This window comes from Xenopus laevis, chromosome 7S (assembly GCF_017654675.1).
Source record: "Xenopus laevis strain J_2021 chromosome 7S, Xenopus_laevis_v10.1, whole genome shotgun sequence".
NCBI lineage: Eukaryota > Metazoa > Chordata > Amphibia > Anura > Pipidae > Xenopus > Xenopus laevis.
Genome location: NC_054384.1, coordinates 34,301,189 through 34,327,471, shown reverse-complemented (window position 1 = coordinate 34,327,471; position 26,283 = coordinate 34,301,189). Strand labels below are relative to the sequence as shown.

Here is a 26,283-nt window from a genome sequence, read left to right as displayed (position 1 = left end):
GAGCAGAGAAGTAGATATAACTGATTGCAGGATATGTTATGCTAAGTGGAGATTCACTAAACAGTGGGAAACTGGATAAAATCCTTGTACTTCAAGAATTGTACAATGAAAATGCCTGGAAGCCTTGTTTTTTAAAATAATATTTACCAGAAGAGCTTAATGAAACATAGCCAGAGGTTAACAGATTGTTTAATGAAGCTCATAGTGCAAGAGAATAATGTCTGTTTTCCATCTGCAGAGCCTAATATATAAATAATAATAAAACCTATAACAATCTGATTCCTCTCTCCCTTTACATTTATTTCTGAGATTGCATAAAACAATTACTTATACACAGGGCTGGAACTAGGGTTAGGCAGAAGAGTCACCTGCCTAGGGCGCACCGAAAGGGGGGGGGGCTGGTCTTCTGCCTACCCCTCGTCCATGTTCGCTGCTTTTCCCTCCCTCTCCATTCCCCTCCAGCGCTCTCCACTTCTGCCTTTCCCCTCCCTTCCCTTCCGGAGCTCTCCCCTCCATTTTTTCCGCTCTCTCTCCCCTTCCCTCTGGCAATCTCCCCTGCCCTCCCCTCCATCGCTCTGCGCATGTACAGGTATGGGACATGCTTTCCAGAATGCTTGGGATCTGGGGGTTTCTCTCTCCATAATTTGGATCTTAATACCTTAAGGGGCAGATTTATCATGGGTCGAAGTGAATTCAAGGCAATTTTCGAAGTAATAAAATTCGAACTTCTAAGTTATTTTTTGAATACTTCAACCATTGAATATATTACGAATAAGAATTCGAATTTACTTCGACTTTGATTCGAAGTAAAGATCGTTTGACTATTCAATGATCAAAGTACTGTCTCTTTAATAAAACTTCGACTTCAATACTTTGCCAACTTAAACCTGCCGAAGTGCTATGTTAGGAATACGATTGTACGATGAATAAAATCCTCCGACTTCGAATTCGAATGTCGGAGGATTCTATTCGATGGTCGAATTTCAAAGTATTTTCCACTTCAAAATTTTACCCTTGATAAATCTGCCCCTAAGTGTACTAAAAAATAAATTAAAAATTAGTTAAACCTAAAAGGCTGGTTTTGCTTCCAATAAGGATTAATTATATCTTAGTTAGGCTCAAAAAGGAACACCAAGAGCCCCAATAGTGTAATATATTTTTACAAGGAGTAATGGTAGAGTAAACAAGTTAATACTCACAAATCAGGGTTACTGATAGGCAACCACTGTATAGGCAGGTGGGGAAATTATCCTGACCCCACTCAGGAATAAGACGTCGCTCTCTGTAGAAGAAGAAAACGGGGATAATACCCCTCCACTCAGGGTGGACTCGATATGGTAGTAAGACAAAACAGAGGCGCCAAAAGGATAAAAATAGCTAAAAGCACTTAAAAACCCAATGGGTAATTCAAAGGAGGTAGTAATGAACTTACCTCCTCCAAGCAGACACTAACAAAAGTGGTAATTTTCAATAATAGTTTATTCACAAAACAGTATTGTGAATAAACTATTATTGAAAATTACCACTTTCGTTGGTGTCTGCTTGGAGGAGGTAAGTTCATTACTACCTCCTCTGAATTACCCATTGGGTTTTTAAGTGCTTTTAGCTATTTTTATCCTTTTGGCGCCTCTGTTTTGTCTTAGTTAGGCTCAAGTACAAGTTACTTTATAATAATTACAGAGAAAAATGAAATAATTTTTAAAAAATTCAAATTGATTAAAAAGGAGTCTATGGGACATGACCTTCTCGTAATTTTGTCACCTTCTGGATTATTGGTTTCTGGAAAATGGATCCCATACAAATCTGAATCCTCTCTAACCATATATTTATTTTTTAGATTGTACGGAATAGTCTAAATTCTTCTTCTTTATATACTGTTTGTCTGAAAAAGGCATTTTTAAATATTTGAAGACGCATTGGAGTACAGTCCAGAATATATATATATATATATATATATATCATTACTTCTAGAGTTTAAACTTAAATGTAATTATAATATACATAGCACAGCCAGCAACCAAAGATATGTTAAACTTTCACTTAAATATACACCAATCTCGATCATCCAAGCAGTGGTGTAACTAAATATCACTGGGCCCCACAGCAAATAATTTTATAGGCCCCAAAAATGTCTAGAGATTGACCTGTTTTACCAAGTTGTATTGAATTTGTATATGAATTAGAGCCTCGTGGGGCCCCTATACCTTCTGGGCCCCCCTGCAGCCGCAGGGTCTGCTTCCTCTATAGTTACGCCCCTGAGTCCAAGACAAAGTTGGAAACATATTGTATGGAGCACCTGCCACTGTCCAAAGATTGGGCAGATATCTATTAAGCATGTTTGAAAATCCCATTGAGGGATGGGTTACCATAGACCCAAAGAATGGTTTAATAGTTGGCTCCAGGCAAATTTTGGATCTGCCCAATTTGCCCCCAGGCATGGGAGACCTTGCCAAACAAGCTTGATACAAGTAAATAAACCGCATTTTTGGATAATTTCACTACTAAACAGCTTTAAATGTCCTACTGTAAAGCAAAATAAAAGATTAATTTTAAAGACTGTACAAACTATGACTTTTTAGTGCACCATATGACTCGCCAAGAACAGTGTGAGAGTCTGTCTATGTCTATAAATGTTTGAATGCACACATTTAAAATGAATAAAAAGCTGTTGTTTTATTTTTTTTCAGCTTACTGTTAGTTTGATAAGTGACAGCTTTCTTTGTTTATGTAATATGTCATTAAAACCGTTCATGTGCACTCTTCCAAATACAAGTTTGGTTAGTGTCTTTTGAGCAGCAATATTTGTTTTTGCACATAACAGATGTTTTTTCAATAGATAGCCTACAAAAAGATGCTGCAGTGGATACAACACAAGGCTGCCTAAAAATATAACAGAATAATACAAATGATTTTGAAAAGTACAGTGCAAATTACTGATCTTCAGTCTTGGCAGGCGACTGTCAGTGGCAGATGTGAGGATTTCTCTTTCTTTTGCAGGCTCTACAGGACATTCAGGGATGCCAAATATGTCTACATGCTTCTGGAGGTGTGTCTAGGAGGGGAGCTCTGGAGCATTTTGCGAGACACGTGAGTTAATGAATCTGATTATTGTGTCTTGTTGCCTAAGCCTGTTTAGCTTGGATTAATAAATGGTTTGTATAAAAAATAACCTTATGTAAAATTTCCCAGATTTATGCGAATTCTTATTGGAATATAGTGTTATATATCACAGTTTAAAAAGGATAAGGGTAAAATAGAATTATTGTATCATTTATTCACATATTTATATTTCATAGAGATAATATAAATAGTAGATTTGTAAATAGTTTATTAGTCTGCATCAAATTTTAGTTAGGGGTTTTCTTTCCTCCCAGAATAGTAAAGCAGGTTGGAGTTTACACAATGTTTTCTGGTTTGCATGGGTTGGAGACTTCATGTTTCCATAGAACTCCCAAGCATTGGCCTTAATTAGGAAATGAAGATTACATGCCCAAACCTGCCTTTTATATGCTAATGAAGATCTTCTAGAGTACAAGTCTTTATTTGCATATCACATAAAGCCAGTTTTTATTTGCCAAGAAGCAATTCCATAAAACATAGGAAGAGCGTAATGACAGAAGAGAGCACATCCTTTAAAGAAGTGTATTATTTCAAAAACAGAAATTTCAAAAAAAGAAAATAAGATTGTTCTTGTGCTTTCCTGCGGCACGTGTAATGATGATTAATAACGTGGACGTCCTCTTATCAACAACTGTTTACATGTTGCAATAAACTAAAAATGCAGCTTGGCAAATAGTTTCATAGATTGCCACGCTGAATTTGATATAACTCTGAATTTATCTGTTTGTGTCAGGAAGCCAGGAGTCACTAATGAACAGCAGGGACCCCCTAGGACAAGGGCACATGGAGCATCTGTACTGCTGCTCTCAGCATGCGCTTCTTCTGCAAGCTGAGAGGAGCGGATCTGCTCCCTTCCGCATCTCAGTGTATCTGTACTGGAAAGTACAACTTCCACCTGATCGCAGGTACATGGAACAGAGATAGACCCAAAAAACACAAAAGTAGGTGTAGGAGGGTAAAGCTTTTGCTAACCTTTAGGTCTTTTGGTCCCCTGGGCATAATTTAGACACCTAGGGGGTTATTTACTAAACTCTGAATGCAAAAATCACATAAAATCGTTTTTAAAAAAAAAAAAACACAAATTTTTCAGAAATGTATTAAACCCAGTGGATAAAAAAGTCAGAATCTGAAAATCCGGCATATAAGTCAATGGGAGAAGTCCCAATGATTTTTTGATGTGCGCTGGGTTTTTGGCAATACCTCGAAGTTTTTGGGCAAAATTCTGACTTTTGGGTGAAAAATCCAAAAAAAAAACATGAAAATCGGATAAAAAAACGAAAAAAATCATGAAAATCGTGTATTAATAAATAAGCCAAAAAAAACTGTGATTGGGTCCTCAGTTACACAAGGGAAGCTGTTTCCTTTGTCTTATGTGAAAATATTTTGCTGGCAGTTCATTGACTGGCCAGTAGATGTCACTATGTAAAAGGGTAAAGGTGTTTCTATGCCCCAGTGAATGTTTTAAGCAGGCCATAGACGCAAAGATCCGATCGTACGAATCATAGTATGATTGGACTTTCCCATCTCCCGACCTGCCACTAACCATTCCGATCAAATAAAGCAAAAAGAACAGATCAGCCAATGTTCTGCCCCTGACAGCAATTATACGAAAATTATGTCCAACCAAAGCTAGTGACAGTCTCCTTCTGAAAATCATTCGATCGGTAATACATGCAGAGATATTACCCGCAGCCGACAGAAATCTTTTAACCTGTCCAATCGACCAAACGACGATCTCTGCCGGACGAAAAATGTCGGGACTCTCCACACACGTTCCGAAAATCGTACGAATCCTCGATTCGTAAGATCAGATCTTTGCGTCTATGGCCAGCTTTAGCCAGCTAGGCTGGGTCCTTTTTTTCCAAGGGGGAGGGGGAGTAGTTCCCCAGCGGTTATAAAAAGGGATGTTGCCATGTGTTCTGTCTCTGTACTGTGCACCCTTTGGAAGTGGAATGTGCTGCTAGGGCCTGAGGTAGAGGTAGGCCTCAGTATAGAAACAAATAAGTGTCAGGTCAGAAAATGTAATAGGTCACCATAGGAGTGACAGATAGGTTCAGGAAAGTTAGTAAGCAGCTAAGGCTCCAACGAGGAGTTAGTGAAGGGTTAGCACCCTATGGTGACATTGCCGCAAGGTTAGGGACTCAAGTGGTTAGGCTCAGGGATAGAGAGATCCTTGGAGCGTGAGACCAGCTGTGAGGTCACCTTCAATGGAGATTGTGCACCAAACGCAGGAAAGGCAGCTCAATTCACAAAGCTGTCTAACAAAGGATCAGGCAGTATCTGTGAGTAATACATTTGTGTAACTGACATGCTGCCACTTCTAACTTCGTGAAGTGTACCATCTGAGGCTGAGCACACATCTTAAATATGTATTGAGAAGTGTACCATCAGTTCAATAAATTGTTCTACTGTTTTAAAGAACCACTGGTGTACAAAGTTTATTTGATAAAGAGTGAATTCTGTGTGTGCTTATACCAAGTGGTAATACCTTCCTCCATACCATAAGTGGGGGCCTCATCTGTAGGGATGTAGCGAACTGCCGTTTTGGTGTTCGCGAACGCCGTTCGCGAACACCGGCAAAAATGCGAACAGTTCGCGAACAGTTTGCGAACTTCGAACACCCGCAAAATCGTTTGATTCGAACGATCGAAGGATTTTAATCGTTCGATCGAAGGATTTTCGTTCGAATCGAACGATCGAAGCCATTCGATCGAATGCTTTTCATTCGATCGAATGCTTACAATCGTTCGAACGAATGGAAATCGTTCGATTTTAGCGGTCGAAGGAATCGAATGGTCGAATGGTCGAACGATTTTTATTCGAATCGAACGCGAACTCAAATTGGCGAACGTCGCGCGACGTTCGCGAACATTCGGCGGACGCGAACAGTCGAAGTTCGCGCGAACTAGTTAGCGCGAACTAGTTCGCCGGCGAACAGTTCGCTACATCCCTACTCATCTGAAGATAGAGCCTGGGTACCGAAACCAGTGTACAGTAACCCAAGGGAAGGTTTAGGAAGACCCTAACCCATCCACCTGTTACATAGGTATTTTCCGCACAAAAATGCATTCTGAGATCAGTGAAGCCAACACCATGTGCCCTTCCCCTTAAGGATTTAGTGAAGATATAAACAGGCTGGTACATGAAAACTATTCCTTCAAATAGTGTAGGTTACTATAAAAATTCATTGCATAAAGCATAGTTTTACTTAAAACAATTCATTAAATGCACTGAAGGTCTTTTTTGGACAAAATGCATTGGTGTCTATGGGTATTTTTTCTGACACCCAAAATGCATTGGAGTTAATAGCCATTTTTTCTTCTCTCATTTTTTTGGTGAAATTTTGCAAATCCATGCCTAAACAGACATTTTGCTGGAAAGTATGTACTAGATCATACAAGATACATACATAGATCATACAGAAGAAAGGAGACAAACAAAGTGGCAAGGTAACTTTAAAAGTGGGCCTTTTTGAATTAATCACCAGTTGGGCAATGCACATTTGTGTCATCAGGAAATCCCTGTGGACTAAAGCCAGCTGACTACTACTACCTTTAGTGGCATTGTAGTAAATACATTTTCCTGCCTGAATACATTGGGATTCTTGAGCAGAACAAGGTGTGCAGGCAGAAGGGGCAGCTGGGTGCAATTCCTGTCTTTCCTCTATTCCTGAAATGGCAAATGGGGCCAACCCATGGGTGATTGAGTAGGGGGACATGGGTGGCAAGTGAAGTAGACTGGGGTAATGAGTGAAAGGGTGGGCTGTTGTGGCGAGCGAATAAGGCAGCTAGAGTGATCGAGGCCTTGAACACTAGTACCTCTTGGCCTGAGCTAAGATGGGCCTGACCAAATGGTGGACTGCTTATTGAGAATATAACCCCCAAGTAGTCCTAACATACTCTCATGCAGTATCAACACCTTATTTTTTAATTCGTAAGACAAAGGTAGTTCTGAGTGGATGGGAGGAATAAAGGTACAAACATCCATTTGTGGAATTTAAAGCACAGAATATATAAATTGTTTGATAAAAAATATACTGTGAGATAAAGCTCTCACTATCCTAACAGTTTTTATATCATGATCTGTGCAGCAATAACTTTAAACAAACTCTCTTTTTTTTTTAAATAGGGCAAAAACCCTTGATGCTTTCATTCTGTGCCATGTTCACTAGGCTTTTTCATCTTTGCAAAAGAACCCAGGAAACACAAATCTGATGTTTTTTTCCTTACAAAAAGTGAACAATTTTACAGGGCTGCTCTCGAGGGCTTAAATCGATTTCAACTACAAGGAAGTTAATCCCTAAAGAAATGCCAGAGTTGAATTTTCAATGAAATTTCATCTCTGTAAAATATAGTTTGTCTGTGCTGCCAGTCATTTTATATTAAACCAAGGCTTTAAACAACATTTTCATCTAGAATTTGATGTTGTTTCATAATAAAAGCTATCAGCCTTCATTATGACAGATTTTGCTTGCTGTCAACCACTCAGCTGAATAAAATATAATAATACCAACTGTTGCAGCTATAGACCATGGGGTCTGCTTCTTCTATAGTTATTTGAAACCCCCCCCCCCATCTACCAAGGCACAAGTAGGTGGGGAGTGGGGGACGCAAGTGGAAGGGTTTAGTGGGGGATAGAGGATATTATGCGTGCCAGGCCCCTGCAACCATTTTTTATACCACTGGTGCATTTCTTTCTTATGAAATTCACTTTTGCATGGTTTGTAGCATAACTTCTAACTTCACTCTTTGATAAATATACCCCAAAGAGTGAACAACATGACATGTGGTTCAGTCAAACATTATTTTCTGCAACAGGGACCTTTACCCAAAAAAGCCGACTTCTGAGACTTTTGTTTGCAATGAAAAATGACCATTTACTTTGATTTGCTTCATCACGTCAGGCTATGCTATATTTATTGGATTTTGGATCCAAACATAAATTTTCCTTGATAAACCAAAGAGTTGTATAGTCCTGTGTCTGCCAAAAGTGCCACCGATGTTATAATTCATCTCTGTTGCTCAGACCTAAATGTATAGCAGCGTCAGGCTGGGGGTCCACCTCAGGGGCTTGTTGCAGCCGCGATTAGTGCCAGGGTGAAAGTAATGGTGCATCTCCCAGGATGGTGAGTATGTCTGGGTCGGCATGGCCCACCAGGTTTTTTCCTGGTGTCCCATCGGCCCAGTCCGACTCTGTGTATAATTAGCATAAAAGCATAAATTGAGAACATTGTGCCTTTTGTGGTAAAACACTACTGAGGAAACTAGAATTATCTGTGCTAGAGACTATGTTGAAAAAACACAATCCTTGTTTCAGAGGATGCATTCATTTGTGGAATGAGATTATTATTAACAATGTTAATGTATTCTTGAATGTCCTTATATACACAAGTGGTCCATTTGAGGAAGGAACGGCACGATTCTGCACTGGCTGTGTTCTTGAGGCTTTTGATTACTTGCACAATAGAGGCATTGTCTACAGAGACCTTAAGCCTGAGAATCTTCTTCTTGATTCCGAAGGATATATAAAAATGGTAAGCTCCAAAATATTTTGTGTTAATTTAGCCCTGCATGTGCCATTAGCAGGGCTTGCATCTGCCTCCATTTCCATGTGACTATACAACGAGTCTATAATTTGCCTATCTGTATATGGTGGATATGCGCACAGCATCAGTGCTGTTTAAAGTACATTCAGTTATAGTATACGTTAAAGGATACATTTATTTCGAATGAGTTCTACTCTTAATTTATGCAGTATACATTTGTGGAGACGTCCTACAAAAAAGGTTATATCTTCTTTAAGATTAAAAAACAGATAATGTAATAACTAAATAAAAAATGTCAGTACTATAAATATTGCAGTCATATTTTATGAGGTTAACATTCTTCATAATCAGGGAGCGTGGAACTCTGCTTAAAATAGACTTTTTAGTGTCCTCAGCTGCAACTAAAATAAATAAATTGTAATAAAACTGAGTAGCTTTTGAAACTTGCTTTACTAAAGCAGAAATTAGCAATATCCAGACTAAAGACATCTCTAAGAAATGCAGGTCACATTTGAAAAGTCCATTATGTTTGACTGCCATAGGACACTTGGGGGTTATGGACAACAAGGGCAACATGTGCTATGGATTTGTAACTAAGTGTTCCTCATTCTAGGTGCTCTATACCAATGACTATTAAATGACTGGATCAATCAATATTTATTGGTCTAGTGCACCTAGAATAATGAATGTCAGTATCTCATTGGTTTCTATGGGTTACTGGGTTAGGACAGATGGTTGCTCTTGAATAATGTTATTATGAGACATGCTAATGTGCTATTTTTTTTAATCTGTTTCTTTTTTCACAATTTAAAATATTTGTTTTCATATTGATGACGAATATTCCCTTTTCACTTACAAAATATTAAGGTCTCTCTTTTTTCTATAAATTTACTTACACTATACTACAAATATATTAACATTATTATATATGTATGTGTTTTACCTATGTACTTCTCTGTAGCTTGATGAGGGGGGTTACACTATGCATAATAGCATATAGTAATGTGTTTAACTATAAATCTTTCAGGTTTTGTTGTCCATGTTTTAATCCATGCATTTTAGGTGGACTTTGGGTTTGCTAAAAAGATTGGACCAGGGAAGAAGACTTGGACATTCTGTGGAACACCTGAATATGTGGCTCCAGAAATAATTATGAACAGAGGACATGAATTTGGGGCAGATTACTGGTCACTTGGAATACTCATATATGAACTACTAACGGGAAGGTATGGGAACTGGTTTCTTATTTCCATGTTATACATGCTTTTGCGTTTTTATTATATGCAGCAAGCTGCTTTAAATTAGTGAAAACACTCAATAAATGCCTGAAAGAGTCAGATGAAACATATGAAAGATTTTTGTCTGAACCAGAGCTACAAGCATCTGCAAGTAGGTCCAGAATCAAGTGAGAGGAAGATTCAGAATCAGAAACAGTTGAAACCTATTAAAGATCATGGTGTGAATCAGAGCTACAAGCATTTGCATAGCACCAGCCCAGAATCAAGGTAAACCTCAGAGGAAGATTATGGGGCATATTTATTATGCTGTGTAAAACAAAATTAGCAGAAAAAACTGTGTAAAAAGCTGTGTAAACTAAATGGCGAATTTATCAAGGTGTGTGTAGTTTTACACCAAGAGGGCGCCAGTTTTTACCATGTTATTTTACTTGCTTCCAGCAGCAATCATTAAGAAATAAATGCCTTTTTTTAACGGCGAAGCTTGGCAATGTGTGGTGTTTTATCCCGCTGTTTTTTTTTTACACAGCATAATAAATATGCCCCTAAGAGTTAGAGGAAACCTATGAAAGATTGTCTGAAAAAGAGCAACAAGCATGAATCTGCAAGTAGCACCAGTCCAGTGAGGATCAAGCAGGGTCGGACTGAGTTGGCACAGACGGCTCCCCTTGTTAGCAAGTCAATGTTTGCACGGCTGTTTGCTCATGATGCGCGCCTATTCGCACATGCGTGCGGACATAGTTTAAAAGTTGGGAGGGGGCCCGGTGATCAGTAGGGCCCTTTGGATTGCAGTCCCGGTGGGCCCCCAATGCTCCAGTCCGACCCTGGAATCAAGTGAGATGAAGATTTAGAATTGAAGTAAGATAAAAACTATGAAAGGTTATTGTCTGAACCAGAGCTAGAAGCATCTGCAAGTACCACAAGTCCAGAACTAAGTGAAACCTCGGGTTCAGGTAGATTCAGATGAAATATATGAAAGTAACAGAATAGAAAGAAAAAAAATCTGAAGATGAAAAGTCTAAAAAAGTTTTACACAAAATTTCTTTGTGCATCATGTGAATGCTTAATAAATCTAGACCAATTTTAAACTTAAAAAAAAATCACAGATATTACAAATCGTTAATTTAAAAAACAAACAAACCTGTAGACCAATTACCTCCATCATAAAGTAAGTGTAACAGTGATTTCACCAGTTAAAATTAATAATTCTAAATTTGGTGTTATTTACACAAGCAAAATGGTGTTAATAGCAGCAACGCCCTTAAACTGCTCTAAGTTGTTCTGAGACATTGGTGAGTTATGAAACAACAATTGAATGCTAAACCACATATTTATGAATCTGGAATGAGGCTTTTGTGAATACATAGTTTTTAAAAGATTTTGCTCAATTAATCTTTCTTACCCCACCTTTTGTCTGTGAAGTGTTATGTGTTAAAATCGATCTGCACTCAGGGCCGGATTTACATAGTGGGCGCCCCTAGGCCCACTACCGTTCGTCGTCCCTGTCCCCTCCAGGGGGACATGAGCAATGGGGATTGGCATACGGGAAATTTAAAAAATTATTGTATCTCCAACGCATCCTCAGTGTTTTTGAACCAATGTGGGTGTGGTTGGGCAGCATGCCGCCCCCCTAAAATCCTGCCGCCCTAGGCCCAGGCCTAGGTGGCCTTTCCACAAATCCGGGCCTGTCTGCACTGTCAATTTGAGCAATTATTTTACAACTTTAGTGAGGGGGACAAATCATAGTATCCAGTGACCAATTAGAACTCCACTCTACCTTAACAGATAATACTACCAAGTATTAATAGTAAATCTCTCTAAAACAAACTGAATACTGGCTTGTGTGTTTTTCTTTCAGTCCACCTTTCTCTGGAACAGACCCAATCAAAATTTATAACATGGTGTTGAAAGGTATCGAGAAAGTAGACTTCCCTCACCGTATTGGAAGACGCTCTGAAGATGTCATCAGGAGGCTTTGCAGGTAATAATCTATATTTTTATACTATGTATATTGTTCCTAGTTAAATAATAGATTACTTTTAGAAAATAGAACATACTAAGCTTTTATGGAAATATAAACATGATAAGCATGCATTCCAGGGAAAATTAATATATGGTAGGTCTCTATGCCCTGCCCCACCCTCGATCTTACCATCTGCCACTGTCCTATCCATCTCCTCTACCGATACACATGGACTTGCTCTAGCCGTGTCCTCATTTGTTGATACTGGGGATCTTTCAGTTATGGACCACTCATGCAAATCTGCCACTGAAGGCTTTACTAAATAAATGTAGCTTTAGATAAGGTTTATAATAAAAAAGGGATTATAAAGTTGTTATGAATGAAATCCCTGTTGAATGCATGTTAAGGCCTTGGTCATAAAATTTAATGAACTTTTCAAATGTATGCATATAAAGTGGTGATTAGATAAAATAAATGTGTCACTTCATTGGAATTGATAAGTTTATCACAAGTATATCACAAAATGGGTCTATTCTATGTTGAATAGCTACGTGCAATGAGATATGTTATTCATGGAATACTTGAAGCTTCTGTGATTAGTATCTTGGAGCATCTCTTTATAAAGAAAAAGAAAAATGCCTTTGCTTATCATCATAGCCCTTGTGCTTTGGCAAACTTGAACTTAGCAGTTATCTGTCAATGTGCGCAATTCTGCTTCACAGCAATATTACAGCAGTGGAGGTGTGAAGTTCTGTGGGAATTATAATACAGGCTTCTGCAAAAGAACTCTCTATCTCTGTGATTAATAGTGCAGTGGATGCCTTTGGATTTATGAAAAATGATCCATTGCTGAATGTATTTATAAGATAGTTTTGTTCAAGTAAAGTTAACATTTAAATCCTGTTTTTCAAGATGTTATATAAGGGATGTAGCTGCAGAGGTGGCAAATGCAACAGGACTATGGGACCTTATGCACCACAAAAAGCCAAAAAACAAACTAAATTAAGGGGAACTTTTACAATGCCCGATTGAGGGGTATAGGTAGTACTTGGGGGTGGAATCAAGAAGCTGGTTCTCCTTTTAGAGAGGACGCCAGTGCGTCAAAACGAGTGCAGCGCATCAAGCTTGGATGCAACGCATCAAAACGTGCTCAACGTCATGAAGCCAGCACGTCAAAATGTGTAGCGTCAGCTCCTTTGTCGCAAAATTGGGCCTATATAAGATGCCAGAACATTGCAGGCCTTGCCCAACTGTGTTCCTGGGTGTGATTTCCTGATTACTATTCTTGAATCGTGTGTTTGACTTTGACCTGTAATATCAACTAAGAAACCTTGCTGCCTGAATTGATCTTTTGCCTGGACTTGACTATTCTTCTTATTCAACCCTTCGGATACTGTGAACTGTGTTGGACTGGCTGCTTCCTCCTTGGTCCGCAACTCCTATAGAAGCCTTCGGACTCTAACACATCTTTGGTGAAAAAAACATCAGAAGTACAAGGGATAAGTACAGGGCTACTTTGAAGTCCTGTGCCTTGAACCAGATGATTGAACTACTGTGTCTGCACTTCAAGTGCTAAGTGAATGGCACTCTAGGAGGCAAAAATGTGTCCCTTAGCAAACCAGCATCTATCTAATTATAAATGAGCCTAAAAGTGAAAATGGGAGCATGAGGCTGAGACAGTCCCTCAAGCGTAGAAAAATCCAAATAATGTGTGAATGGCAGTTAACTATACAGCAGGAGAGCTCCCTTTCATTTTATATATATATATATTTTTTTATAGTACTTTTGTAGTGAAATTCAAATGGTTTGTAATAGATGACACAGCCAAAATATGAGTGACTGCAGACTATACAAGCAGCCAGGGGAATATCGCCTTTGAGTCAGACATGGGCAGTGTGAGTCATCATCACGTCTTCAGTCCACAGAAGATTTAACATTATTCCTAGCACATTTCATTGCAATGGGTAAAGGGTTTTTCCTCATTGTAGTCTAATTGGTTTAGGGAATTGGTGCATGAGTTTTTAGATATTTATCACAAGTAAATAGCAATTAGTCTTGCATTTTGATATGGCAATCATTTTTGCTGGTAAAATGGAAGCTAAGTGGATGCTGATGTCTGCAATTAAAACGAACATTTTGTTGAACTTTAATCTATATTGGGCCATAGAGAAAAGCAAATCAAAAGATAAATGATTGGAACAACCTTATGTAGTACTATAGTTGATATAGATGGGGATAGAAGAGGATTTAACCCCTTGCATCAGAAAAACCATGCCTGAGGTTTTATATATGCACTTTTTTGGGATGCTTTAACCTGTTTCAAGCTCTTGACTGTGAATCATAAGGGTCGGCTATGTTTTCTTCTTCCATTTTAATGTTATATTATTGCACTTGAATGCTTATTTTGCTCATCAGCTAAGGAATAATAATTGCCTGTTTGTTTGGAAGGTATTTATTTAAAGGGACACTTTTCAAAGAGAGACTGCTGTATATCTCAAAGGCAAAAAGCCAATGAGGGGGAAAAAACCAGAAAAATAATATAGTGTAGTACTTATGAATGAAATGTTCACATTAGGTATGCACCGAATCCAGGATTCGGTTCGAGATTCGGCCAGGATTCTGCCTTTTTCAGCAGGATTCCGATTTTGCCGAATCCTTCTGCCCGGCCAAACCGAATCCGAACCCTAATTTACATATGTAAATTAGGGGCAGGGAGGGAAATCGCGTCACAAAAAGTAAAAATGTTTTCCCCTTCCCACCCTTATTTACATATGCAAATTAGGGTTCGGATTTGGTTCGGTATTCGGCCAAATCCTTCGCCAAGGATTCGGGGGTTCGGCCGCATCCAAAATAGTGGATTCGGTGCATCCCTAGTTCACATACACTTTAAAAACTATTTTAAGTGCTAATTCACACCAAAATTTTGTTGCGTGCCACCTTGAAGTATATTTATCCTGACATGTGTGGAAGCTTTTAAACAATTTTAATAAATAGTTGATTATACTCACAAAAGTTTCTTCTTTAAAACCGGTTTAAAATCAATGCAGCGCATCCGTTTGGTAATCCGAGTTCTTTAGCGTCTTTTTTTATTCCAACGAGTTTGTCTCAGGTCTCCGGCTGCTGCTTCCACACCCCTGTGGAACTAACTGACCAACTTTTATCTGACCCTAGAAGTTGTCAGCTTTAGTCCTTTATGAATATAGTCTGGAGGGAGCAGAATAGCTGTGTATGTGAAAGTCAAGGAACTTTGATTATAGCAACATATATTTACCTGAGTACTGTATGGGATATCCTATGCAAGTCTTCAAACACATGCTCATACTCAGAAAGTGTAAAAAAGATAGGATTGTGTGTAGCAGCTTTAGTCATTTATTGTGATGAACACAAGTACAATTAAATATTTTAGAGTGGACAGTAGCCTCAATTTCTCAGGCATGGCTAAAGAAGGGATGCTGCATTTCACCTCAAAATATTGCATTAAGCGGACCTGCATCCTAATAAATGGGTTACATCTGCACAATCCAGTTGAACTTATGTGTTTTATGGTTTTATAAGGAATTTTATATTACTCAGGAGACATGGGGCAAATTTACTGAAGAGCGAAGTGGCTAATGCTGGCGAAAATTTGCCAGCGTGACTTCATTTTGGCACTTCGCCGATTTACTAACGGGCACTGGCTTGATTACATTAGCGAAGGAAATAGACTCTGGTGCAACTTCGCACTCTAACGCCAGATGAATTTTCGCTCTGGCGAAAGAGCTTTACTACGCAAATTCAACATTTTTCATTTTACTGAACGTTACCTCTATCGCCAGACTGGCCTTCGCCACCTCAGACCAAGCGAAGTGCAATAGAGTAGATAAATAAGTCCCAAAAAACTCTGGCGTCTTTTCCTTTTTACAGGGTGATAGGCTGAAAAGGATCGTAATTATTTTTTGGGTACCCTCCTTCCCCCCTACATTTCCTATCATATGGCACCTAAACTATACTGTGGGCTCATGTGTAGGGCAATATAACAACTCTATTTTCTTTTATTAAGGTTCCCTGGGCTTGTGTACTTTATTTGCTGCAACATATACGTCCATTGAAATGTAACTTACCGCCATATGAAAATTATCTAACTCTAGTGCAACTTCACTATGCCTGGCGTAGTAACGGTAGTGAAACTTCGCAAGTGTTTGGCGCTGGCGACGAAACTTCGCAACTTAGTGAATTATCGTTGGCTGTGCGAAGTTTACCCTGGCGAAGTGTGGCGAAGGCAGTATCTGACCAAGGCAGTATCTTTCCTTGTCATTCATGTCTCTATAATAGAAAGTTTCACAAAGTTGTGTAGGGGAATCTAAGGTCATGTGATTCACTGAAATTTGAAGATTTTGAAATTCTATTAATATGTTGTATACTATGTTTCTGAATCAAAAATCTATTCTTTGGTGGCTGTAGATAATAACAATAGTTGGTTATTAGTGATGGGCGAATTTATTCGCCAGGCGCAAATTCGATGTGAATTCCCACGATTCACCGCTGGTGAATAAATTTGTGAAACCGCTGCAAAAATTTGCCGGCGCCGTTTCGCAAATTTTTCGCTGTTTCGCAAATTTTCTGGGAAATTCGTGAATTTTTCAGCAAAGCGAAACGCCCCAAATTCGCCCATCACTATTGTTTATTTCTGGTGCATGCTGTTAGAACAAAAAGCCCAGTCCACTGTTATATGCATAGATGTGTGTCTGTTATCCCTCAGTAAAGAGGTACTTCTCTCAGTCTATGTAGTGAAAACACATTTGCAATGTATCTAAATGCAAAAGTGAACCTCGCCTTTTCTCTTTTATAGGATAAATCCTGCAGAAAGATTAGGAAACCGTAAAAATGGCATCAGTGATATTCGAAAGCACAAGTATGTACTTCATCAGTCATTCCATCCCTGGCACTAATCAATTATTTTATCTGTTATTTCATTTGCCATCATATTTTTCTTCTTGCTACTTTGGTTTTCAGATACCAAAATTGGTGACACTGCTTTTTCTAACAATAAAAAACAAATCGATGCAACGTGTTTATGTTTAATATTATTTAAATTCAATATTAAGGTATCATTGATCAAATAAATAAACAGAAGTTATAGGTCTCATTTATCTTTTCAAGGCAAGGTGCAAAAAAAAGTGCAAAGATATCTGGCCTATACTGGATGCAGTTCTGAATAAAAGCAAATACATAAGAGTGGTATGACATTTAGGGGCACATTTACTAAGCTCAACTGAAGGATTAGAATAAAAAATACTTCGAATTTCAAAGTATTTTTTTGGCTATGTCGACCATCCAATTGGCTACTTCGACCTTCGACTACGACTTCGCATCGAATGATTTGAACTAAAAATCGTTCGACTATTCAACCATTCGATAGTCGAAGTACTGTCTCTTTAAAAAAAACTTCGACCACCTACTTTGCCACCTAAAACCTACTGAGCACCAATGTTAGCCTATGGCGAAGGTCCCCATAGGCTTTCCTAGCAATTTCTGATCGAAGAAAAATCGTTCGATCGATGGATTAAAATCCTTCTAATCACTCGATTTGAAGGATTTAATCGTTCAATCAAACGATTTTTCCTTCGAACGAATTGCGGTAAATCCTTTAACTTCGATATTCGAAGGATTTAACTTTGATGGTCGAATATCGAGGGTTAATTAACCCTCGATATTCGACCCATAGTAAATGTGCCCCATAGTGATGATCTAAACTACTCTGTTTCACTTTGCAGTGAAATTCACAAAACCAAAGAAATCGCGATGTTAGAGTTAATGGGAGTGTTTTTTTCTTGCACCAAATGCATTGGAGTCAAATGACTTTTTGTGCCACATGCGTTGGAGTCAATAGTCATTTTTTTCTTTAACCAAATGCATTGGAATCAATGAGCATTTTTTCTTGCATTTGTTTTACCCAAAAGTAAAAAAAAAATTTTTTTCAGTGAAACAAAACACATGATAAAATTCTAGATCAGAATTGCCATTACAAGTATGGGAGCTCTTATTTAAATTGCTCGGGACGTGGGTTTTTCTAGATAAGGATCCTTTCTGTAATTTGGATCTCCATACCCATAAGGGGCTTATCATGCTATGTAAAACATTGGAGAAAAACATCACCAGTGATGTAGCCCAGGGCAATCAATCAGAAATTATATCAGGATCAAGTATAAAGTACAGTTGTATTATTATAGGGACAAAAAGGAATCATTATTAAATATTAGAATATTCTTATTAAGCAAAAATGGCTTTTTGATTGCAAAAGCATGCCGCCTTTGTGTATTTGTCTTAATAAAGTTTGCAAAGTAAACTGTTTATGGTTCCAACCTTTTGGTTGTTGATATGTACTCCAGCACCTTATTTAACTAATAAACTTTTTCCAAAAAGTTTTTATTGTGGCAGATTTGTGGCAGACAGAGTTTTGCCAATGAGTGCACTCTATTTATTGCAGTTATCTAAATGGGCATTCATACCCATTCATTAAAGCTGCCCATTCATACTGTATGTTTGTGTGTTAAAGGGGACCTCAATGCACCCTTTATTATACTGTGATACCAAAAATCAATATTGGTGCATTTAACTGAAACACATATTTGTTCCTTAGATGGTATCAAGGATTTAATTGGGAAGGACTTCGAAGCCGAAAGCTGCTCTCTCCATTAAAGCGAGAGGTTGGTAAATTTACGAGATAAATGCTTTAAAATGGACCCAGTGCTGATTTTTCCAGATATGACTTAATTTTTCTTATTGCAGATCAAGGGAATCACAGATCACAGCTATTTTGACAATTTCCTCCCTGAATCCGAAGAACCGCCAGATGAGCTATCAGGCTGGGACAAAAATTTCTAAAATTTGTATGGTCCTCTTACTATTTTGCTGCTATGTCACTGCTGATTACAATCTGACATCTTTATCTCAGATCTCTGGACAAAACCAAATCTCAGCAGCAAACCCAGCATTTAAAGATTCCAGCAATCCATTAATTTTTCATATAAAACACAAATGTTTCAGATGATTATTATTGTCTTTAATAATTTGTCAAGCAGTTGAAAATATGCTATGGATCTTACAGTGATCTTACAGAAAGACACGTCGTCTTCTTCTGTTCATTACCTTCGTTGTCCAGTCCTGACTCAGAAGATGAAACATTTCATTTTGTATAATTTGGTAAGGACGTATTCTCAGGAGCTCTTTTATTCTCCCCCATAGACATGAGTAGTGATAAAGCAAAGCTTTATGGGTTCTTCTGCTTTAACATGGGGAGTATTTTAGGTTATTAAAAAACAATTGAACAAAACACCTATAAGATCTGATGAATGTAATGTACGTGAGACATTTGCTGAAGCAAAAAAAAGCAGATTTGTGAGGCTCTTTTGTAACAAAAGGAAGATCATTTTTCTTGATAGGTGTTTTGCACTTCCCTACAGAGGAAATTTTATAGATGTACCTCAGTATCTGCTTCTTTCATTGCACAAAACTGATATACTGTATTAAAGAATATCTTAAACCGATTGATAATCTAACAATGCCTGTTGGTTCCACTCAGAGAGTATAAAATGACCACACGCAGAGAGGGATTAGCGTAGAGCATAAAGATCTATGATTTCCGGAGATTCAAAATGAATAGTTTCCCCGGCCTTCCATACCTCCATTCCATTTGATATGTGCCTTTTAGATTAGGTTTCCAAAACAAACAGGGCAGTAGGGTAAATGATGACAGAAGCAGTCAAACACAGTTATTTGGGGCAAAACACACATAGATATAGCCATTCTGGGAGTCCTGAAACAAATCATATACTCCAGAACAGTAATATCACTCTTAGGGGGAAACGCAATAAAATTCTCAAAGAGTAAAACTTTTCGAATATTCTTCGTTAGGTTTTTATTGCATTGCAAATCTTAATTGCTCATTGTGAAACTTTAACACCTGCCCTGCAGTTTCGTTAAATATTTTGTCGCAAAATATGGTTTGGGATTTCGAAATTTAAATAAGATACACTGAGAATGTCCGTGAAAGCAATTTGGTCATGAACTTTGAGAGGGAGTCATTGAGGTCTTTACTCAGTCGAAAACTGTTCAAACATGGTCGCTAATGTTCGAAAGCAGCTTTGCGATTGTTTTATGCACTAGTGAAACATATTACATTTATTCTTTTGTGCTGGAAGAATTGTGCTTTTTTTTAACCTTTTATTGATTTTTAAATATATATATCTCTGAAGTGATTGATTTGATGACAAAGGACGTTTAATACCTTCTAACAGCATTTGTCATGCTGATTACAATCTAACATTTTAAGCATTACAAGTATTACAATTTGTTTAACCCTTTGTTTCTTTGGACAATACCATGTAACCTGGCTGGACATTTCCTCTCCTCCCTTCATCTTGCTACATATTCCAATGGAACATACATGCACACACCCATCTGTGCATGATCTGTGTCTCTGGTGGGCTAGCTGGATGGAAAGGAATGGGAACTGTTATCCAGGATTACATATGATCCCTGAAGATACAAAGCACAGAAGCAATATTTTATATGTGGACAAATATCTGATTTCAGATGTTAACTGTCCTTAAAACCCTATAATCTACCATTCTAAAATATTTGCTTGTATAATAGTAGGCAAGCAGGATTTTAAGCAGTCAGCGCAAAAAAAAAACCCACACCCAAAGACTCCAATGTATTCGGCACGTACAAATTTGCTACAAAACAGTTTTTCTGTTGTGCTGTGAAAAAACAGCCATAGGGGCAAATTCACTAAGATTCGTAGTTGCGCCAGCATCCGCTTCGCCACACTTCGCCAGGCGTATTTTCGCCAGCGCTACGCAAATTCACTAAAATCCGAAGTTGCGCTCAGGGGAAGCGTAAGGTTGCAAAGTCGCGCTAGCGTTAATTCGCCAAGCAAAGCGAAGTTACGCTAGCGATGCTTAATCTGCATACGGCGCCAAATTGAAGCTACAATGGAGGTATATGTAGCATCACTACACAAGCCTGGGAAACCTTCAAAACAGCAAATAAAATTTTTATTTTGCCCTACACATGTGCCCACTGTATAGTTAAGGTGCCATGAGTTAGGAAATGTAGGGGGGAAGGAGGGTAGCCCCAAAAAAAAAATTCGATCTTTTTCAGCTTATCACCTATAAAAAAAGAAAAAACGCCAACTTTTTTTGAAGCAATCCCTATCTACTCTATTGCACTTCGCCTGGTTTGAGGTGGCGAAGGAAGTCTGGCGTAAAAGGTAGCGTTCACAAAAATTTGCGCGTCATTGAATTTTCGTAGTTATGTCCGTTGCGCAAATTCGCCAGGCGTAAGGGTGCGAAGTAACACTAGCGAATTTACGCCAGCGTCCATTAGTGAATCGACGAATTAACGAAAATGTGCTATGCTAGCGAATTAACGCTAGCGTTAGGTGCTTCGTCCTTTAGTGAATTTGCCCCATAGACTCCAAAGTTGCCATGAAAAAAATTCACCAAAACCAAAAAAAGTCACCCACTGTTTTGCAACATTTTTTCATTTGGGTCAGATTCGGTGAGAAAAAGTTATCTTATGGTTTATCATGTGAAAACTCCTTGACAAATTCAATTCAAGGAGAATAAATGTTTTAGTAAATTCATATTAGACTTCAATAGAATTTTTGTGTGATAAACTATGAGATACCAGTAAGTATATATATGAATTACATAGTGACATAGTGAGTTAGGTTGAAAAAAGACACACATCCATCAAGTTAAACCTTTTAACTCTATTTTAAACTCCCCAATTGCTAGTTGATCCAGATGAAGGCAAAAAAAACAGATTAATTGCATCTCAGATTGAATATCAGATATCTTCTAAGAAGACCAATAACAAACATGGTTAGATATATGATTCCCATTTTGTTATAGTAACTTAAAAGTTTGTATACACAGCTGCTGTTATGTTATTATTTTAAGGCATTATTGCAAAGTCAAAGAACTCGGGAATTTTAATTATTCAGTATTGCTTCAGAACAAAAGGGATCAATTTCACTGAATTTTCTGCCACTTATCTCACTGCACAATTATTACTTAAAGGAACAGTAACACCAAAAAATTAAAGTGTATAACATTTATTAAAATATAATGCACCGTTGGCTTGCACTGGTAAAAACTGATTTGTTTGCTTCAGCAACTCTACTATAGTTTATATAAACAAGCTGCTGGGTAGCTGTGGGGGCAGCCATTCAAAGCTGAAAAAAGGAGAAAAGGCACAGGATACACAGCTGATAACAGATAAGCCCTGTTGTATACAGGGGCATTTCTGCCATGAGGCAAGGTGAGTACCTTGCCTCAGGCGGCAGCTCCCCAGAAGTTACCAGGGGTGGCAAAAAGCCGCTCCTGGTAACGTTAAGAGCCGAATTTCTGTTTATTAAACTGGAAATTCGGCTTTTCTATCGCAGAGAGCGATATTTCGCACTCTGCACTAGCAATGTGCCCCTCGCCAGACCTCCCATTGTCGATCTTAAGGTAAGCCTTGGGGCGGCATTGATGCCTGAAACGTGCCTGGTCGTATACAATGCGATTCGGCATAGCTTATCTGTTATCTATTGTGTATCCTGTGCCCCCATAGATACACAGTAGCTAATTTATATAAACTATTATAGTCTGAAGCAAACATCCCATTTTTACCAGTGCAGGGCAACACTACATTATTTATTCATTACTGAAATCATTTATTCATGTTACTGTTAAAACTTCTAGCACAAGCCCCAACATTTCTCATATCTTCCTTTCAATAGTCCATTTTAGCTGACTGTTCAACAACCATGGCCTCATATTGAAACAAATTATTTAACCGCACTTACTCCTACTCATGACATACAGAAAATAATTCAGGCGCACACACAGTTGATTATAGAGCATTCTTTTGTTTGTTTTGGACAATTTTAGACCTTGATGAACGTTATAACAGTATAATCTTTAAGGAAAAGAAAGTAAAACGTTATCTTGTAAACATAATTCTAGTTTTGTGTGTATAATTATTCAAAGGGAAACTATATTCTAGTTTTTTATGTACATAACTTTATTTTTCCTTTCCCCAATGCATCCCAAAGTACTGCATAGGCAGTGATCTTCATTCTGTAGCTCCATAGATGTTGCTGCACTCAGGCATAACTGTAGGCGGTTATAAGCAGCTTCAGTTTATGTCTATGAAAATGATCTTATTCCCATATTATAGGGTCCTAAAATAATCCCTAGTAATAGTGCCCAGTAAGAGGAGTCTAGGCATTGCACTTCAGCAACAGCTGAGGAGCCACAATTTGAATTTCACTGATTTGTGGAATTTAGATGTTAAGCAAATCTGAAGCCAATTACAAAAGGTGCCTGGCATATGTTTCAGGATCCTGACTCGTGAAAACCGTGACAACTGTATTCCTAGAAAAGAGTTTGGAGATCAGTTTAGTATCATCTTTGAAAGAATGAATTGAGCCAATGTCCTTAGGTCCTCGTTAGGTTATTAAAACTCTGTTATCATCACAGCTCAAAAGTCAGAAAGTGGTTAGTAGTGATAGGCGAATTTGGGCAATTTCGCTTTGCCGTATAATTTGTAAATGTCCCACGAAATTCACGAAACTGCGGAAAATTTTATTTTTGGCGCCGGTGTCCATTTTTTGGACCCCGCGCACATTCAGCGGCGAACATGCGCTGGCGTCCATTTTTTTTATGCCGCCAAATTTTTGCAGACGAATTTTCGCGCCAGTTTTGCCCATCACTAGTGGTTAGCTTAAAGGGGATGTAAAGGCAAAAAATGAAATCCAATTTTCACTTTCTTTAATGAAAAAGAAATCTATCTTCAGTTTACTTTAATTAAAAAATGTGCAACATTTTTATAATAAACTTGGCTGTATGCAGTAAACCCCCCCCCCCCCCTTTGTTTTACTTGCTCTGACAGCTGTAGATAGGAAACTGCAGACGGTCCCTAACTGATCTGCAGGGAAACTGATGATATTTTCAAACGGCAGGGGGAGCCCCCCACCTTACTTCCCTGACCTCGAATAGCTTGGTTTGTTTCCCTGTAAAGCAGCTGGCGACTGTGTAGAGATTCATATCCACAGACCCAATGCAGTCTGCCTAGTCTGATTATTAATCAGTCTTGCTGTTTCGGCTTCAATGACAGATATTATCTGACTTGTGCTGTTTTGATAATTTATGATGATCCCTTAGCTAAACCTCCCAACTGATGCCCAGACCACACTGAACATGTGCGTAGTCTTGGTCTTGCAAAGATGTTTAACCATGTTACAAGATGACAGCTCCCTGTGGCCAACTTTGAAAACATAAATCATTAGTTCAATTGGGCTTCTGGTGCAGTAAGTTCATGTTTATATTTGGTATACAAAATACAGCATTTCTAGCATTATTCTATTTTAGACATTAGTTCCCCTTTAAATTGACAGTTTAAATAGGTAACATATATGTAAATTTGCATAGGTGAATTACATTTTATATATATATATATATATATATATATATATATATATATATATATATATATATATATATATATATATATATGTATGTGTGTGTGTTAATAAAAGCAATTTGATTAACCACAAACTGGAGAGCGGGTCCACAACAAGATTTTTGTATATTACTTGACCCTGCTTCCATATTCACAGAAATAATCCGGATCAGAGTGTGGCTGTTATTTACTGTGTATATGTATATGTATATATATATATATATATATATATATATATATATATATATATATATATATGTATGTATATATATGTATATATATATATATATATATATATATATATATATATATATATGTATGTATATATATGTATATATATATATATATATATATATATATATATATATATATATAGATATAGGGTTGAAGTCATTAATAGTACATTATTAAAACCTGAGTGACTCAGATTGTGAAGATTTTCAATGTTTAGAGAAGCTGTGTAAACAGATGGATTAGAACTGTGTGTTTAGCCATTGTACTGTGAAAAAGCAGAAACATTTCTGATGGCATACACTGTATTTGGCTGAATGGGCCAACGCTGATAAAAAGAACATAAACACAAACTTGTCATGTTGAAGAAAATGCCTTGATTACCCTATTAGGTTTCCCTTTGTTCTCAACTAAATAAACATTAGGTTTCAGAAATCTGACTTGGAGTTGTTATTTTTCATTCTGATATCTTCACAAGCAACAGACCGTTCCTTTACTAATTGACAAGGATGACAGGTAATTGTCCTAGGAACAAGTAATTTTCTCAAGTCACGACTGACAAATCATGCTTGACCACTCTGTCCTTCTGTGTAGAACATCTATCTCAGTGAGAACAGAAGGATGTTACTTGAGCTGAACATAACAATTGCAGCAGGGACATTTTCTGATACCTTATGTGAAATTTTCTGGCTATGATAAAATTGGGTTATATTTATTTTAATGTCCATTTTTTCTTGAGCTTGAGTTTTATTCATAAAGATATACTAAAACCGATCAGTATACAACTATTTACCCACCCAATTTTCAGCACTTAAATGCCAATGTTACTGGTATAAAACTCTTTATGATGCATGTTAAGACACCCATGCCTGTTTGCATGGGTGTGTATGTAAGTATATGTACTTTTATACTAAGAACTGAGTAAATAAAGAGAAGTTAATCAGATACGTTTTGTAAGGGTACAACTACACCGACAATTTCCCTGCGATTGTGACGGATCCGACTATCTGCGGCAAAACGCAGGCGTCAAGTTGGATGCAACAGAAAACAAGGTAAGAAATACAAATGTCAGATGCAGCGTCTGCCTCCGACAGTCGTGTTGCGTCGAACGAACGATGCGACACCATCCGACGTTCCTGTTGCTTACCTTGTTTTCCGTCGCATCTGACTTGATGCCTGCATTTTGGCGCAGAGCGTTGGATCCGGGGAAATCGTCCATGTAGCTGTACCCTAAAATAAAATGCAATAGCATATCAGTTAGATATATGCTGCTGAATGAATATGCAATATACATCTACATTTAATTACAATTAACCATGTATAACAACAGTTTGTTCTGTATGGATGAGTTGGTGGGTTTCTAATGTGGAACATAACTACACATTTTCCCTTTAAAATTGACACACATGAAATTCCATGTAGTAAGGCTTATTATTAGCAGTCAGAACACCAGCATACCGAGGCTGAACTGTTTTCTAAACAGGCATGTAGTTGCAATGATTACCAATGAGCACCACAATTAGAGGGGCACATATGTGTCTTTTATAAAGGAATGAGAAGGCAGCCACTTCTGGTCACCTATTTTAGCACCCATCTGGCAGAGGTTCAAACAAATTAGTCAATTACAATGTGTTTCCACATTTTCAGATTTATTCTTATATATTTATATATTTTTTGCTGTTTCTGCATTTCAG

General features: G+C 37.8%; 1 protein-coding gene across 1 annotated transcript in view; it reads left to right on the top strand.

Annotated features, from left to right (window-relative positions):
- LOC108697216 (cGMP-dependent protein kinase 2) overlaps positions 1-18,976 on the top strand; it is a 90,959-nt gene extending 71,983 nt beyond the window's left edge. The window contains exons 13-19 of the mRNA XM_018227133.2: positions 2,998-3,087; positions 8,512-8,653; positions 9,728-9,891; positions 11,759-11,881; positions 16,692-16,754; positions 18,483-18,549; positions 18,632-18,976. Coding sequence (XP_018082622.2) covers positions 2,998-3,087; positions 8,512-8,653; positions 9,728-9,891; positions 11,759-11,881; positions 16,692-16,754; positions 18,483-18,549; positions 18,632-18,727 — 745 coding nt within the window. The 3' untranslated portion in view covers positions 18,728-18,976. The remainder of the gene's footprint in view (positions 1-2,997; positions 3,088-8,511; positions 8,654-9,727; positions 9,892-11,758; positions 11,882-16,691; positions 16,755-18,482; positions 18,550-18,631) is intronic.
- Positions 18,977-26,283: the final 7,307 nt, after the last annotated feature.